The sequence below is a fragment of the Brachionichthys hirsutus genome, unplaced genomic scaffold, assembly GCF_040956055.1.
Source record: "Brachionichthys hirsutus isolate HB-005 unplaced genomic scaffold, CSIRO-AGI_Bhir_v1 contig_189, whole genome shotgun sequence".
Lineage (NCBI taxonomy): Eukaryota > Metazoa > Chordata > Actinopteri > Lophiiformes > Brachionichthyidae > Brachionichthys > Brachionichthys hirsutus.
Window position 1 is genome coordinate 132,651 of NW_027180424.1, and position 18,187 is coordinate 150,837.

Consider the following 18,187-nt stretch of genomic DNA (forward strand, 5'->3'; position numbering starts at 1 on the left):
CAGGCTTTCTGACCTATACATGGTCCAGTGGGTCAAATGTCTGCGGATTCACAAAATTAACATTCCTCCTACAAAAAAATCATATTGGTGTTTAATTTGTCTTTTGTTATCCTTTTTAATATTGTTTATTTTCCCATAAATGTAAAAACTGCATTTTCCTGGTGAGGCTGGGTAGGATGTAAGCCATGAAATGTATTAATTCCAATCTTTTACGGTAAACAATCTGAACTGCGGTTCTGCACAGAAACAGCCACATGGCGTTCTTCTCCTCTTCAATCTCCATAAAACACAATCTGGTCGACTATTTAAGATGCAACAACTTCCCATCTGTACCTCTGCCTGTCAGGGTTGCTGCTACTGTGCATCAGCAATCCTCCCTGCACTTTCTGACCCACAATCTCTCCAGCATCCACCAGGATCGAGTCTCAGGGTTCAGTAAATTTACGCTTCACTCCCCAATACCTCTATGAAAACGTGTGCAGGGAGTGATATGGTCAATGCCTAGATGTCAAACATGTTCTGCTTCTGCTGCGATAAAAAAACATTTCAAAATTATGAGTTGATAGAACTGAATACTAACTGTATAATAATATAATCTTGCTGTTGTGCAATTCCATCTGCTCAAATTTTGCTTCTTTTCACCATCTGTCTGTACAAAGCTGTCTTCAGGAGAGGCATTTCTAATGGTTTCTGGTCAACCTGATGAGGTTGTCACAGTAAAGAAACATCTGCCTTCTTGTAATTTCTTGCCAATCTCAATTGAAAATAAGGAAGAGGATTATTGGGCTAGTTGAAAGGCATGTGCATTTAAAAGTTCTTGACATTAAACCATGGAGAGAGAGCTCTAGAATTCCCAGCGACTATCAGCTCTGCACTGAGAGATGATTAATGGACACTTTTGATTGCATTACAGGTCCTAGCACTGAACAAACTTCTGCTATTTAAATGTTTGCCAATGATCTGAATGCAAAGCGCTGAGAGAGCCTTGAAAAGTTTAACATGAATGCATTTGAACAAATGTAACCTTTGGTATAATGATTTTCAGACTGAGTGGGAACTTACCACATTTTCCTTGCTCAAATACAAAGGAAAGTCCTTGGATATGATTGCAGCATACTGCAGCAAAACCTTGTTGATAGTCTGCAGGTAAAGAGAGAGTCAGTTTTATCATTGCAGTTTTCTTTGTGTTCTATATTACCGAATTTCTCGGATTTGCTGACAACATGAAGTGAAAACCTAATAAGAAGAGAAATAAACAGAATACATATTTCAATGGCAAACTCTAATTGTGAATTAGTACACCCAAAATCAGTATTTAGGGTTGGCTGTGGGGTCTTTCCAAAGAGCCTGACCTTTGCAAAGCGGCACATGAAGTGAGCCAGGGCATGTGGGTTTGGACACTCCAGCTTCTTGATAATTTCAAAGCTCTGGTTTAGTTGCGTGAACACATCCACAACCGAACAGGAAAAGAGGGCGTGTTCTGAATTTTGCTGAAACTGTTGCAAGAAAGAGACAGGCAGAGAAACACGTGAGTGTGGAAAGTGACAGCCGGGTGGGAGTCATAATTGACAGATGGATGACAATTTAAAAGAAATAAAAACAACAGAACCGTCCAGGCTTCTAAACTTCTCTCTAATATTCTTTTTAATCCTACTCTTCATTTGGTGTCTTGTATGAACGTGTCTGCATTTGTCATGTTTCTGCATTCAGATTACACTTGAATTCAACATCTGTCTGTAAAAATGTTTCATGTATTGGCCATTAACATTTACTGACTGTATAATATGACTTTATCACCTTTAAGGTACAACCTGTTTTCCATTCAAGCTTGTTTCCTGGTTATTCAAAAATGTCTAACTGGAATTTGATTCCTATTAATTGGTGATGTCTTTAGCAAAATTAGTAAATGAACAATATAATCTTAACAGGTTTGAATAAGAAAGCTGATAATTGTAAAATAAAATAAACATTGAGTAATTACAGATAGCATTGAATTCTTCACATATACTCACTCCATCTTTTTTGTCCCTTTCCAGCGCTCCATTGAGGAAATCCATGGCCACATCCTCATTCTCATCGAGCCACTGGATGACAAATGGCTCAAACCACCTAAAAAACAAAATTATCCTATTATTGAAGGAGTGAATGCAGAATAGTTTGTATCTATTTCATTGTGGCCCATCAGATCTATTTTTAGCACCAGAAGTGTCGGAAATACTATATAAGAGCAATTCCACCCAAGGTTATTGATCCATCAAAATGTTTTAGGGGAACCACTTTATTCAGGAAAGATCAATGCAAACTGAATTGTTCCTCTTAAATAGGTAGGCCTATCCTGAAAATACCAAACGGATTCCAATTCGGTTTTGGCCAAGCCTGCAGTTTACGCAGACATTGATATCAGATTTGAATTGTGGACAAATGAAGCTGAAAGGCTCAGACAGAAGACAGGAGCAGCCGGGACAAGTTGGATGGATGAGTTGGATAAAGAAGTATATTTCTTAGTGGAATAACAATTCTGCTCTTCGCTGCACTTTGCCATTTAAAAGTTTAAAAGATTGCTTGATGTTGTCCTCAAAGCAACAGACACTTACTACTCTGTTATAGGCGCTGAAGCTCAACACATAATGCGGACATGGCGGGGGACAGAAAGACTGTGCATGTTTAAGTGTACATTTGTATGATGTGTATGCCTCTGGATGAATCAATCCTGCGAGAGATCATGATTGTCTGACAGTTTTGGTGAAGGGGGAGGGTGAGTTATTCCTGTGATAGACCGGCAGAGTGGGAGACGGCCCTGTTCTCCCTGCATGTGAATATATCCCTGTTTTTAAACAGTTATGCACAAAACAGGAAATGTAAAAAAAAAAAAAAAGGAAACATGCTTTGAGGCTATAAATATGTCATTCAGAACAGTTTATGTTCAACCTGTTTAAAGGCTAGTGGGAATAAACTGACAGTTTAGATTATGTAAACCAGAAACAGACTGGGCCATGACACCATTGCAGAACATTTCTTCCTGTGGTTTATGTATCACTGAGATAATTGTTTTTACAAAATATTTTACACTGGAGAGCACTTACAGGGAATACTCAGGTGAAGCATCTTTGAAGGCTGGCAGATCACGGACGTATTCATTATGGAACCATTTGACTTTGAAGTGCAGATTCATGTATTCAGTACTTTTGCATAGACGGTGTTTTTCATGCTCTGTAATTCAGATTAAAACATGATTGTTATCATATACAGGATATCCAATTCCTAAACAGATATTTTAACTCCTACAGATAATTCAGGCACAGCACATTACATGTTAGAGCAGCAAGACAACATCACATTTTTATTTTACAATGTACAAAAAAATTAATACAAATGAACAGAATATAAAATGTATTAATACACTGTCATAATAATAAAAAGGCCTGGGTGGAACGGGTTGTTATTATCTTAACAGGCTAAATTACCTGCAGCCTTGAACTACAAAAGAATAAGTAAATAAAAATGAGTCCAGCTCCCTTTTGAAAGTCCTTGAGTAATTGTATACAACAAAGGCTGCTGAGTCATTCAGTGCATTTAATTCTAGACAATTCCAAATATTTCCAGGGGCTTCCCAGGAGGATACTAATGGAGATGGTATGTGAGAAGGACTGAGGACTGACATATGGATAGAAAGAAAAGGCCATGGGAGAAAGAACAACACCTATACTGGTAGTACTGTCCAAACTAAATTGTCTTTGCTGAATTCCTGTATATGAAACAATAGCAATTAAAAGGAGGGAGAGGAAACAGAAAATAATTGTGGTCGTTTTGGAAATCATGAGTGCGATGGCAGTCATAAAAATAAACGAGGGAAACTATCACTGCAATATTTTCTCCTTTTTAATATTCTACAAGCCATACTAGTAGATTTGTGAGGATAAATGTTGTTACAGTGATGCTAAAATATTCATCAAATGTCAGCATGCTGACTATGTACAGTATAACTTGTCAGGTGAAGTGTATATTACTACAACTATTTAGTGAGCTGGTGTCATTGCTAATTAGCAGAAAATGTAGTAAAGCTGGGGCAACACAGTGGTGCAATGTTAGCACTGTTGCCAGGCTGCACTATGGTGTTAGAGGTACAGCACCTTCTGTGGTTTCAGGGACTATGTTTATGATAGAAGGCAGTAGGGCTGCACGATAAAACCAACATCTCAATATTTTTAGGCTTTATCGCGATACACAATATATATATCGATATTCTGATTTCTCCTCCAAATCACTATATACAGTAAATGTTAAAATCAACCCCTTGATGCATAAAATGAGATTAATATAATGATTGAAGAATACCCTTCTGTTGGATTGGAAATTCACATGCAAAAAGTGGGGAAAAAATAATCATGTTAAGTTCAGTGAACCTTTTATTTCAAACCGGAAGTGGATTGCATTTCAGGTTGTGAAACAAATTTGTGGTAAAGCTACCTTTGGTGCTACGTTTTAGCAACATATTTTGCAGATAACCGTACTTTGTTCCACGTCTTCGTGGCAAAACCCGAATCATTTCAAACACCTTCTGTACCGCTAGTGCAGCCAAACATGTCAGCATTGATGGGCAGTAGAAATGTTTTAATGGCTTTTGTTTCCTGGCAAGATATTCTTGTGGTTGATAATGACTGTGGTGAGAAGCAATGTGGAAGGTGGTGGTTGTCTGACTTCGGACCTGGAAGCCACACATCCCATTTGCTAGCAACAGCAAATATTGAGATCAATGAACCATGTCAATGAGCTTCCCATGAACCTAACCTAAATGCTTTAAGCCCATAAGCCTTTCCTTTCAATAACAAGATGGTGTTCGCACAACAAAGCATTGTTGACTGCAACGACCAACTAGCAAATGCTGTATACTCTCCTTCAATTTGGGAATAGCAGGGCACACCATGCTAAATGTTACAAAGGCCAAAAGAAGCAGGGCCTTCACATTTTAAAGAAGTTGCAAATGGTAAATCAGAAATTAATACACAAGTTCTAAAACATTGTACACTGAGATGCATACATTCACTTCAAAGACATATTTAAATCCACACATTGCACCCTGACTGTCATTCCTTAATCCTGATAAAACCCTCAGTGCTTAAGATAATGATTAGTGCAATGTCTGCCGCCTACATTGGAAAATATTTACTTTTCCAAAATTAACATATGCACAATGGAATGTTTCTCCTTATATTGTAGAATAAACAACGTGCTTCAATTTTTTAACCTGCACATCAAAAAATGTGATCCTTAAATGATAAGAACAGGTCGTTATGAGCATGAATTAGGATTGACTTCAAATATTCTAAAATGTCTTAAGACATAAAATGTAGCATCTTGAATTTGTGGCAGATTCAAAATCACCATAGTGTAAACATGTCCCCTTTAATAGTGAAAATTGAGTCAAGGTTTAACTCAAGGAGAAACCCAAGAAGAGCTGCATATTCTGCAACTCTATGCTCTGTACTGGAAGGCAGTCTACACACATATATAGGGTGGACACACACACAATTACAGTTTGTCAAACTCCTGCTCTGAGCTTTGACTATACACCCACATTCCCCCAATATCACACTCACCCATAGTAAATGAAGTCATTGGAGGTCAGTTGGGAGACAGAAAAGTAAAGGTCAGCAGCTGTTTTGTTTATGCTGCACTTATCTCACCTACCAGCTTGCTGCTGTATCTATTTGTGTTTGAATGGTGTGTGTGTGTGTGTATCTATTTGTGTTTTTAATGTGTGTATACCTGTTTCTACTTGTTGATGCTGGGGGGTATCCATGATTAACATGAGCTGATACAATCATTGTTATCCAACAGGGCTTACATGAAATTGATAAAACATCTATTGGATGTCATCAATGTTTCATATGCGAGTTAGAATATCCTGCCTAAAAATTTAAATGACTTCTGGATAATGACATGAAGGTTAAGGTTCTGAAGACATGAAGCCTTTCCTAGACGTTTATAGCTCTACTGCATGTCTTGGCAGACTATGGGGTCGTATACACCATTATCAATGGCTAATGGCAGATGTATTTTACGCAAAGGACTTTATGTGTAACTGTTGTTATTTACTGAATAGATTGGTTAGCCATTTTTCTTTCGAGCATCAGAGTATTTGGTATGAAGCCAAAAATATGTCAGTATACAAAGGTTCGATATATTCTTTAAAAGGGTTCATCTTCCAAAGCTTTTCAGTTTAAGAGTCACAAGGTTCATGCAATGATGGAATGCCCTACTTTACACACATTTTCCACTCAGTGGGTCCAGTGAGATTGTTTGAATAGAGAATACCTTTTAAAGAATAGTGGGGGGGGGGAAAGCCCTGCTGCTTTATTCCTTTTAGATGTTGGTGTTGACAGACATTTGCGTTCCGAAGCAATTTAATTTGCTGAATTCATCATTGCTAAAGAACTTCGCTCCCATGACAGTAATTATTTTGCGAGGGTGATATGTCACATCATTTTCAATAATCAATCTATCATTCTGGAAGGTAAGTCAAGTCATATTTATTCATGCTGTTCATGCAAATCAGGCCTGTTTATGATGTCGCATGGCTTGTCAAAAAAATTTAACAAACTGCGACTGTGGCGGCTTATGCCACTTACTACATGAACTATTTGTATTTGATGATTATCCTCTTATATGCTGCATCTGTACTGTCCCAATTAACACCAATTATAGAGCTACATGTCTTTTAACTTTTGTTGAGCTTGCTGGTGGTATTGGTGCTGAAATTTTATTCCTAGTGAGTAATAGTGCTTCATCTATAATTTCTTAACAAAATGATGCATGGAACAGGTAAAAACCAGTGTTTTTTTTCAGGTTTTGCTAACTGTTGACCAAGCTGTCCGTATCATCTTCAAAGCATTGGCCTTGCCTTACTTTTCTCACCAGAGAACATTAACTTTATTATCCTGCCTCCTTTTATTTTCAGGCATGTGACATGATGTAATTCTCACATTTTAATTGATTTTGTTAGATCAGCATGGGAAAACTGATTTTTGAACCAATACCAAAGTATCCCAATTCCTACACAAAATCACATCGCCATTTGCCAAACATTTACTAAATACTAAAATAATGTAATTGATGGAGTTTTACTTCAGGACAGCAATGGTAAATATTCTGCATTGAAATATATGCTAGTTTGGATAGCAGTTCAGAGAGCAGCCTGCTCTTTGGGATGTAGATATAGCAGCAGACCTTCAACATAACAAAGGCACACATCCAGCAACGCATCACATATATGAGTCTCGAAGCACTGAGCTACAATAGGGGCAGTCTGAATGACAGGTAATCCACACAAGAGACCATCCAGCAGGATGCCTTTCAGCAACATGGAAGATACTCGCAGATATCATAGAAGATGAATTGAATACAGATTCATTCAAGAAAGTCAAAACGACACCAGATAACAAATAATGAGTATTAGGCAGACCAACCACATCATCAGTTGGACTGCCTGCAAGGAAGCCCAGATCATTGCTGTATATGCCATGGCTATTATGAACTGCTGCGGCACACCACAGCAGTTGCATCCTGCAATTTTTATCCAGGTAATATATCTAAAGAAGCATGTGGTTCACAGGTTTTCTAGAGACAAGCAGCTTGAAGACTGGAATGGTAGAAAAAGGCCAGTAAGTGACATAATTCCTTTGCCTTGGCTTCTGACCCAGTTGTGTCAAACCCTGCAAGGACATCAGAGCTTACAGAGCGATATATGGTATAATGCATTAGGACACTCTGGTTCAGTGTGGTGAATCACCAGTGCAAGTATACCTTTTATGCTCAATAAATAAATGTATTTTCATATTTCAAAACAAAAGTAAAATAAGATATCAAATGTCATCAGGTGAGACAATCTACTTGACCGGTGTATTAAGAAATGCCAAAGGATTGCAATTGTACATTTGAACCCACAGCGGAATGTCCAACAGTGGGGAAAGTTTGGATAAAACCTTGTAGATCAAAAGATTATCCTTTTTGAGAAGACTGACCAAATTGCTACAAATGCATTTGAAATGCACCACCTGCACAACTCACTTAGAGCATCATGAACTCAATGGACATAAAAGGCATATGCTGAAGGTTGTGGCACAGAGATCAGGACTTAGTGTGCAGGACTCTGCTGGATACCGCAAAAAAAAGAAAAATAGAATAGAGACTGTTAAACCTTCAACTCTGAGGTTTTTTTTGTATGGAAATAAACTTCCTTGGAAAAGGTGCATTAATTCAACTTCAATTAAAATATTATATGCAGTGCAGTTGTTCTAACAGACCAGATGAGCAATGGGCTGCAGGAGCAGTGGCTCTTCAATGACATGCTTTAGAGACCACAGCTTTTTAGACGCTGTACAACGCATGTGAAGAATATACTGTATGACTGCTCTGGAAGAAGAATTGGATTTTATCATCTTCATATAAAATAAATAAATTGTTCCTTCTTAGTTGCTTGTGTTGCTATTAATCTGTAACTTATTGATATTAACCCCGGAATGGTATTTATGTCACTCAGTCATTGTGGATCCACAACTTTATTGGGTTTTAAACTGCAAAACCACGTCAATGTTAAAATACCTAAGAGATGTTGACTTGACCTCTATTACACACAAAATAGACATCATATATTGTTAACGTTCTCCCTTCATCTCTGCTATATTTGCCAATAAGTGTTGTTTTTTTATTATTTCCGTTAAAAAAAATATTCTATCCTGAACGATAACAGGAAAAGAAACAAGCTTTTCATCAATACAAATATTTACTGTTTTGGATGGAATAAATTGGAGAAAGAAAAGCTTCCCACATAGTATTTTACAGAAACCATAAATCAGCACATTAAAATGACACATCACGAGATGCGCACACAGGATGACTTACATTAATAGGCCAAGGCAGGAGGAAGACAGAGTGATTATACGTGACCAAAAACATTCCTTTGTTTTTCTTTCCTTATATTTTACCATGTTTACTTGTTTGAATTGGCTTTTGGAACCAAAGTTATGACTTTCCTGGATTCTGGCTATAATTCCTGTGCCTTTTATTACCATTGTGACAGGGAATGGTGCAACCTCAACAACATTTGCTTTAATACAAAAAAATTAGCTTCATGCATTTTAGATTTAAAAAAAATCATCATTTTGTGTGTTAGCAAACACTGAAAACAAATCACATTAAAATCTGAACCAATAATAAATCAGGTTTGATAATTGATAAATGTGCACAAATATAATTTGATCTAGTGCTTGTAATGTTTGTATGTTAATCATGTGATGGCGAGTGTGAGTCACTCCTTCAAACTCTCATCCCTCTTCTCTGTCTTATTTTATCCTCTCACCATTTGTCTTCCCCTCCTGCCTCTCTTTGTTATCTTTCGTTCTCTCCCTTTCACACATCCAGAGATTCTCATAGAGATTCTAAAATTAGCCACATCCATTTCCGCACCAGCAATGCCACCAGGGGCCTCCAAGCAAGATGCATCAAAGACCTATTAAGTAATGCAAATACACACAAACAGACATTGATATGAAGATTCCTCTTTTATTCTCATTCATTTTTCGTTGCTTGCAGGACACAAATGAATGGCTGCAAAAAATATTGGCTGCAGGAAAGCCCAGGCAAAGACTCATTGACATACAGACACTCAAAGAGAGGAACTCCAACAGACAAAGCAAAACATTCTCGCTCGCCGCCTTCAGAGTCTCTCTGTCAGCAACCTTGCCAGTTCTGTAAACAGGTCACTGTGGCTTACTTCCATTTATCCGAATGAGAATAACAGTCAGCAGCATGGACTCAACCAGTCAATCTACCAGCTCATTGTCATTCGTTTTATCTGTGTACAAATTAGAAAATGTGAGCTTGCATACACACGGAATGTTTTGGTGGCCTTTCGCGATGCTTTCCTATTAATAATATCAATATGAGTAAGCAGGCTTATCTATGAGTTTTTTTTAAATATCAAATTACAATGGAACCTTGGATTTCAAACAATTCGGTTTTCGACCAAAAAATGGATTTTAAAATGGCTCGGAAGTCGAACAGATTTTCAAAGTGGCGCCGAGGTGAACCGAAGACACGCAAACGAAGGCGGAGTCTACCCGAGTAGGTTCAGTTTGAGTCGACCTGCCATAGCAGAAAGACCGTGCAGATTTTTTTTGCTTCACACATTTGTGTCTAGCTCTAGCTTAAATATGGCCATTAGCATTAGTTTTGGCATCAAACATACGCTACATTCACATACTCGGAAAATACATTTTAATAGATTGTAAAGCCATAATGAAAAACAGAAGTAGATTCTACTTCTGTTTTTGCTGCTGGTGCCATCTGTTTTTTCATGGCTTTACAATCTATTCTATAAAACACATTATGAGGTTTACAATGAGCAATGTTCTATGGTTCATGAGCTGTCAAATTCTCCATTCAACTAATGGCCCACGTCGAACTATTAAAACCTATATCGCAAGCAGACAGTAGGATCCGCAAAAATGTGCAATAAATCTTACAGCGTTCCTCTGAAAGACATGGACAGCCGTGTCCTCCTCCTGGCACATGTCACTGTGGCTGGGCAGTGATGTATTGACAAAAGGTGGTGGAGCAGAGGAAGACAGTTCAGGCTCAACAAGAAATAGAGTGTATGTGAATGAGTGCAGCCATAATTCTTGCCTCCTTTTGTCACAATGATTTCCTGAGGCACTGACATACACACAAACAGACACGCTGTACAAACCTGCTTTGACAGCAGGCAGTAACAATGTAGGTGGTTGCAGGCCCCTGACTCTGGTTATACACACACACACACACACACACACAGTCACAGCTTCTCTTTTTATATCATGGAATATGAAAATATATAACAAGAGCATCGTCGCTTATTGCAGGATAGAGGCCACTGGTAGTCTTGCTTGCTGCCTTTGTTTTTCCTTATGAGCTTCAATCTTTCACAGTTAATTTTACAAGAATACAAAAAACTTTAAAATGATACATATGGAATCATAATGAAAGTAACAGTCCATATATTTCAGAGGTTCTTGCTGTCTTGCGCTTCATTATATCGCCGTTGAAAAATGAATCCATCATTTCTCACACACATATCAGTGTTGACACAGTAAAGGCTGATGGATGGGCACATTTATAATAAACTGAATATCACTGAAGGACATCACATTTAAAGCCCCTTTATACCACAGAATCTTTATGCCTCTTATGTGGCCGTGGTTGCGTCTCGGCTCGCAGTGTCACGTGATGTCACATGGCACCTGGTTGCCGTGCCAACTAAAGATGACTTTTGAAGAAAGTATGTACTGCAGTAAAGAGGATGAATGACAGAGAGGCTCATAAGGTGTTTCGCCGCCTTTTGATTCACACAGTTTTAAGAGCATTCTGACCTCAGTCAGTTACTTATGACTCCCTCTACCTCACTTCTTTCATCACTCAAAGTATCAAAGACATGTCTAATCTCACTGCAGAGGTCACTCACGGGGTTAACTTAGAATGGGAAGATATGTGTGAGATGAAATATTATCCAGGGGACACAGCCTTCTCCTCTCAATGGAAATGCAAATGCAAGCACAGCGGAATAGATGCATTTTGTTCAGAGTCTGAATGTGATCATCAGAAAAGCAAGTAAAATATAGCAAATCTAAGCAATGCGTGCTTCCTGCATTAATATTGTCATATTGTGTGATTTCCGGGTAACGAAGCTCCTGATTTGTTGATGCCTGACTGGAAAACTTCAGGTACAGGGCTGATTCTCAGACAGTGGGGTGAAATGTTATACAGAGGTGTACTTGTAAGAAATTTATAGACAGATTATAATATTTATAGTTGTAAAGGAGGGCCGGGGGGGGGGGGGGTGCAAAATGTTTTCTTCTTCCTGTGTGTGTGTGTGATGGTGGGTGGGGCCGGGGCTTAACAGATAACAATTGAGAAGTTAACCCACAAACTACCATTCATTTCACAGCCCCAGATGCATGAAGTAGCTTTTGCTTTCCAGATCACACTGGTATCCTCTGTGTTTAGACCAGAAGCCTCCAACCAGGATGCATCTGTTGCCTTTTGGGAGGAGATCAAAGGATACAGGGGGTGGGGGCTGAAATATAAAACAGGTGGAGGCATAGCTGTCTTCCTATAAGCAGAGCTGATCTGACATGTATTTATTGCTTTATCGCTGTGAACCCCTGCGGTCTTGGTAGAAAGACTTACTTGCATTATGCTAAACTATTGAATAATGTAAGATGCTTAAAAATGACTTTAAGATATAGTTTCTATTTAAATTATGGACAAAATGCCTGCACTGGATTGATGTTTTTACACTCTTATGGATTTAGAATATAAATTAAAATGAAACCATTTGCATACCATATAAAACTTTACACACATACAAGTAAATATACACAAACACTGAAACACATGCGCGCCAAATGAATGATATTGCAAAATGTGTTGGTATTCACAGTAAAAATCCTCCCACATATTATTGTGAAAACCATTTACAGAAACTACTGACAATGTTTCATTCATAATAACATTTGTAATTACAGAGGACAGAGACAGCCTGATGGATCTAAGTGCTAATTTAGTGAAGAGGTTGTGTTCCTTTTCATTTAGTGTACCCCTATCATTCCTTACCAATTAATTCATGCCATTTATCTGCAGCGTTTGCCTGACCAGCAGCATTACTGACCTTCCATTGCATACTTCATATCCAGGGCAAATAGGCTCCACATGATCTCAGCGCTGATCTTGCCGGCACTCAGCTCCTGTGGAAACCTGGTAGAATGAAAACGGATTCCAGTCAGACTGATTACTGTTTAATAACACGCTTGACTGGGTGGCCTGATGTCTTGGCCCAGCCTGAATCTGTAATAAAGAATTCAAAAATGTGCAAAAAGCCACATTCGGTGAATATCAGGATTTAATAATTCCATGTCTTTTCTAAACCTGTACGATTTGCAACAATGTGAAGAGTCAACCAGAGAGGAATGAAAATGAGAAGTCCAGGAGGAAATGACACAGCAAAGCCGAGACAGTGTTTGGCGAGTAATCTACTATTTTGAATAAAAATTGCTTAAGTCAAAGCTTAATTGTGCTATTCTAATGGTTTAATTATTCACATCTTCAGACAGTGATGGGATGACATTTATATACGATGGAGTCCCAGAAAGGTCATATTTATTTTGCTTTTGAAGGACACCATTTCCAGAACAGTTTCAATATACAGTATACAGTCAGTAATATAAATTGTGGTGTCTTTAATTTCTATCGCTCTCAAAATCTTTCTCCAGCCTCATGTACCCCGTGTTAATAAAAACAAATGAATGAAACATCTGCACCTACTGTGCATGCATGTGGATGCTTTCCAATCCACTTCTATGAGGTGAAATACATCAGGTTATTTGATTTACAATGCACATGATGAGTATTTCTGGAAATAATCTCTAAAGCTTCTTACCCGTTACACACACACACAAAAAACAGTCACATCCAATTTTATATTTGCAAATATAAAATAAATTCTGTAGATCAGTTTATTGGCTTAGCAATTTCTAGGTTGCATTCCAGAATATTTGTTTGCAATAAACAAATATTGCCTTTTCCACAGTCAATTTTCCATTCTGAGTTCATCATGAAAAAGCACAGGAGTTGCTGTCACTCTGAATCATGCTGGGGAATGAAGGAAATGGCCATGAATAAAGTAACTCTGTCATTAGATAGCGTGGGAGAGAAAAGAAAGCAGAAACGGAACCTTAATAAGCAATGCAAATCTGCTGAAGGAAGGACGAAGAAAAAAACAGTGTGGCAAGAATATAAATAGGATAAACAGAAAGGGGATGATGTATGTTTCATCTTATTTCTTATGAAGCAACTTCCACAGGCTCTGATTTCAGAATGCATAATTAATTTGACTCTATTAACCAAATCATTGGACATATGAATATATGCATGCATTTTGGACTTCCTTCAATGCTATCACCACCCCCCACCCCTGTTCTCTATAAATACATATCTCATCTGTTATATAATCCACAATATATACTGCATTCGTTTTTCATCTATCGAGACTCGGCTCACCATACAAACAAAGCAGTTTCCCACTGCTGGCTTCTCTGGCCGCCTCACAGCTGTCTTACACAACGTTGCACTCACCCTCTCTCCACAATAAGACAATGCTTTTTAATATTATGGGATGTTCTTTAGAAAGATTTCTGACCATTATTTATTTAATTCTGTGAGATGAATAATTCTTTCCTGAACACATTCTGAATCCAGTCCAGGTGAGATTGGTGGTCAGATAGGGTGAGGACCTCTATGTGTCTGTGTCAAATTCCATAAACATCTAACAATCTAACATCTGAGATATTGAAGAACAAATTTTGAAGCTCCATTGACTGCAATGTTAACAAACAATTTAAAGTGATCCAGGATCTCTTCTGGATCATCACCAAAATGTAATTATCTGTTCCTGGTAGCATTCCCAACATTTCCTCAAAAGTTCATCAAGCTCCATCCAGAATGTTTTGAGTTATGTTGCTAACAGACAAACAAGCATAACCTCCTTGGTTATTAGCAGAAAACTCAGCATCTCATGCTGAAAACACATCAAGTTGATTGTGTTTTCAGTTTGGGTATTTATACCCTTAAATTTAATTAATCAATACTGGGAAATGTGGCATGGAGGGACTTACTGGTTAATGACTGGGGTATACGCTGTCCGATCCTCATCGATTACAGACACCATGAGAGTGATGAGTTTGGGCCAGAAATCCAAGTTCTTTATTGACGGACCCTGCTCTTCTCGAGGTATGTCCTGTTTCCGGCTCTATGGAGACAAAAACCGAAGGATGGTTTGAGACAGAGGACAGTTTGATCAGACATAATGAAGTTGTCGGGGGAGAATGAGGTAATGCACATATTACCTCATATTTCTCATATTTGCACACTCTGCCAAAAGTAAACAGTGTTTGATGAAAAGAAATTGGCTTTAAAAATGAAACATGTTCAAATCATTTAGTGAATAATTTCAGCTGAATAATTTAACAACCTTAAGTGTATTGAATTTTGCATGGCATGCAGAGAGAATGTTGTAGTGAGAGCTTGGAAAATTGAAACGCAACATGAGCTAATCTGTTGCATGAGCCAATGAACCACAGTCCCGTAAAATGTAATTAATTCCTATAATAATCAACTGGCACTAACATAGCTGGTGATATGAGGGAAGTAATGCTGCTGCATGTCTATCAGACATTGGGACATGAGGAGCTCAGACTTTAATCTCAGAGAAACAAGAAAATACAGGGTTTACAGATGATTCTGTGAGATTCAATCGCATCAACCGAGGGTGCACTAGTTTAATCATGTGGCTTTGTTGCTGCAGTGAGGTCTATCATCCTGTGTGCCACGGCCATGAAAACAGATCACATGCAGCAAAACATGAGGAACTTATTGGATTCCAATATGAAAACGTTGTGCTGAATGAGCATTAGCCTGTGTTCACGCAAGTACAGAAAGAATAAATCATCTATTGTATGAGCTACTAGGGTTGGCAAGGAAGGGTGATTGGTCAGTGTGATTATAAATTAAGGCAAGTACCACTATCGACAGATTTGCCTGATCAATTAATCATGATGTTCGAAATATTGAGAGGTTAACAAGTGGTCGCCAGTGAAGTTCACATCAAAGTAGTGAAGAAATAGGCCTGCAATTATTCCAGGTCACTAACTCATAGTTTATGCTGGGTCATTAAGGGAGGGATAAAATTCAGTAAAATTCTACTGAATGAAAGCATGAATAACGAGACTAATATCTCTGCAAGAGGTTAGCCATCTATGCAAAAAAGATTTGTTCATGCATTGTGTATCTGTGTGTGTATGATTGATCAATATGCAGTCATATAAATGTTTTAAGTGTGTGTTTACTGAATTATTACATCTCTGCAACAGTTGATGCAGCATTCATCCCACTAAAACACGATGTGGACTCAGTGTCGGCCCATTTCTCATCTGCATTCATATTAAGGAAGTACAAACACATTGTTAAACACTGCTGTCTTTTTACAGTCAACAACAAACCCAGGGGCTTCACTCTCTGCTCTACGAGGAGGTGAAGACTGGAGTGAAGCAAGAGCACAGTGCAGTTGCACTGCAGCTAATGCGCCAGGCTGTGGGGGGGGCATTCTCAGAAATAATTAAGTGGCCTTTCACTCCTCTGGAGAGTAGCTTCTGGTTAATGTTTAGTGTTTGGCTCTTACAATCCCTGTGTCATAGAAATCAGCACAAGCAAACAACTGCATCCAGATCAGTCACCTCAATGAAAAATGCATTCTAGTGTTTCTGACTGAGAGGTTTTCTTCATATATGTTCATATAGTTAAACGCAACCATTTGGGAATGGCTGGCAAATGTGTGATAATGTCACGAGGGATGTATCAAATCAATTTGAATTGCATGTTCAGTAATAAGTGGTTTATTCTTGTGGCATATCTGTGCATGTCTGGCTATGCTCTCCAACTCTCCTCTTCAATCCGGATTCCTTCTTACCATCTGACTACTTATGCATTCATATTTTCATAATTAATTTATGCATGTTAAAATATACATACTTTACTTTCAAGAGATCAGGTGCATGTCACAAGGCGATTCTGTTTGTCATGCACAAATTCCTGAAAGGAAATAATGGTTCATTGTTCTTTCCCCCTGTTCCATCTTCCTGCTTCCGTTTAGCATCTTTTCAATCACCCTTCATCTTGCAGTTCAAACTTATCTAGCTGTAAGTTACTGTACTTAAGAAACTGTTAGGATTTAAAGTCAATGTGTGTATCTCTCTCTCTCTCTCTTCTTTCCCCCCCAGGTCAGTTTACAGAATCAGAGCTGTGATGGTATGTTATGCAAGATGCCTCATTTAGGCCGAGGTATTTCACTGACTGTTTAGCCACTATCTCAGCTCCTGTGTCACAGCACTCAGTTGCTCTTAGTTAGAAGTGGACAAATTGGGATAAGCAACGTGTTCTATCATCTAAGTCAAAGGCTACCTACAAGCACCATAATTTGTATTCACAAGGAGATTTTTTTTTAGTAAAGCCGATGTCTGTTTCTTCTACCGTGAAGGAGGCATTGATGGAGAGGCTGTCAATTCTGAAACTGCGGTGGACAGATTTGTAATTAGCGAGAGTGTCTATCTCTATAGTTTGATAATTGCTTACGAACCCCTACAGCTGTTTAAGGAAAGGAAGCTCATTATTCCACTTTTGAGTGGATTGAAACGTTATCAAGAAATACGTTATCGTCTGAAGGCCGTTTTCCTTTGAAAGTAAACTGTAAAACATCCAGTAAGCGCTGTCTGATGTCTGATTGGTGAGGCCAATGCAAGTAGCCTACGATATGGGATAAGAAGCTCTAACAAGTGATAAGAACCAAGTGATAAAAAGTTCTGTGAAAAAGTTAAATTGCATTGTAGACATGCGTTTCCTGAGCTGACCTGTAATTTTTGTGGTCCCACATGATTCTCCTGCACACTTGATGGCAAAAAAAAAAAAAAACCTCAAAAGAGTTTAGGTTGAGCTTTTCATCAGGTAAATGCTGCCTCATTCTTGGCTGCTTTTATGTGGTACTTAATTGCAGAATGGTGGAGTCATTGAAGCAAGGTTTGTAAGACATGCAGTATATGTCATGTCATGATATACAATCTATTGATCCCCAGACATGCTGGAGTGAATTTGTGTTTTCACGCTATTGTCTCACATAAAGACCAAAGCTGGTCTGGTCTGCGCTCTCCAAGTGCTTTTCCAGTTCTATTTAATATTAATGATATTTTATAGACCATCAGTTACAAATGCAGATCCTTTTGATCTCCTTTAATGTTCATGACTAATACTGACTGAGAATGTGTTTCCTAAGAACAAGAACAATAAATGCACCAACCTAATTGTATTATTCTATTATGATCCTGTGTATAGCTGCAAATATAGATCCTCTTGTTCGGAATTATGGGTTATATATATATATATATATATATACATATCCTTTTTGAGTGTTTGTTTACTCTGCGATATGGTTTTCATGTGCATGGAAGCTATAGCAACAACAACCATAATGGAAGAAACAGTAAAGGAACAGGTGGCAGACAAATTCCACTCTATAACAAGGTTGACAATAAAATGCAGTTTTACAACT

The 18,187-nt window shown here is 38.2% G+C and overlaps 1 protein-coding gene across 1 annotated transcript in view; it reads right to left on the reverse strand.

Annotated features, from left to right (window-relative positions):
- The window catches only part of LOC137914828 (protein unc-13 homolog C-like), a gene marked incomplete at its 5' end in the record, with an annotated part of 56,520 nt that overhangs the window by 13,219 nt on the left and 25,114 nt on the right, over positions 1-18,187 (reverse strand). The window contains 6 exons of the mRNA XM_068758322.1: positions 1,063-1,140; positions 1,353-1,496; positions 2,013-2,109; positions 3,084-3,210; positions 12,704-12,789; positions 14,706-14,839. Of these exons, the coding sequence (XP_068614423.1) occupies positions 1,063-1,140; positions 1,353-1,496; positions 2,013-2,109; positions 3,084-3,210; positions 12,704-12,789; positions 14,706-14,839 (666 nt within the window). The remainder of the gene's footprint in view (positions 1-1,062; positions 1,141-1,352; positions 1,497-2,012; positions 2,110-3,083; positions 3,211-12,703; positions 12,790-14,705; positions 14,840-18,187) is intronic.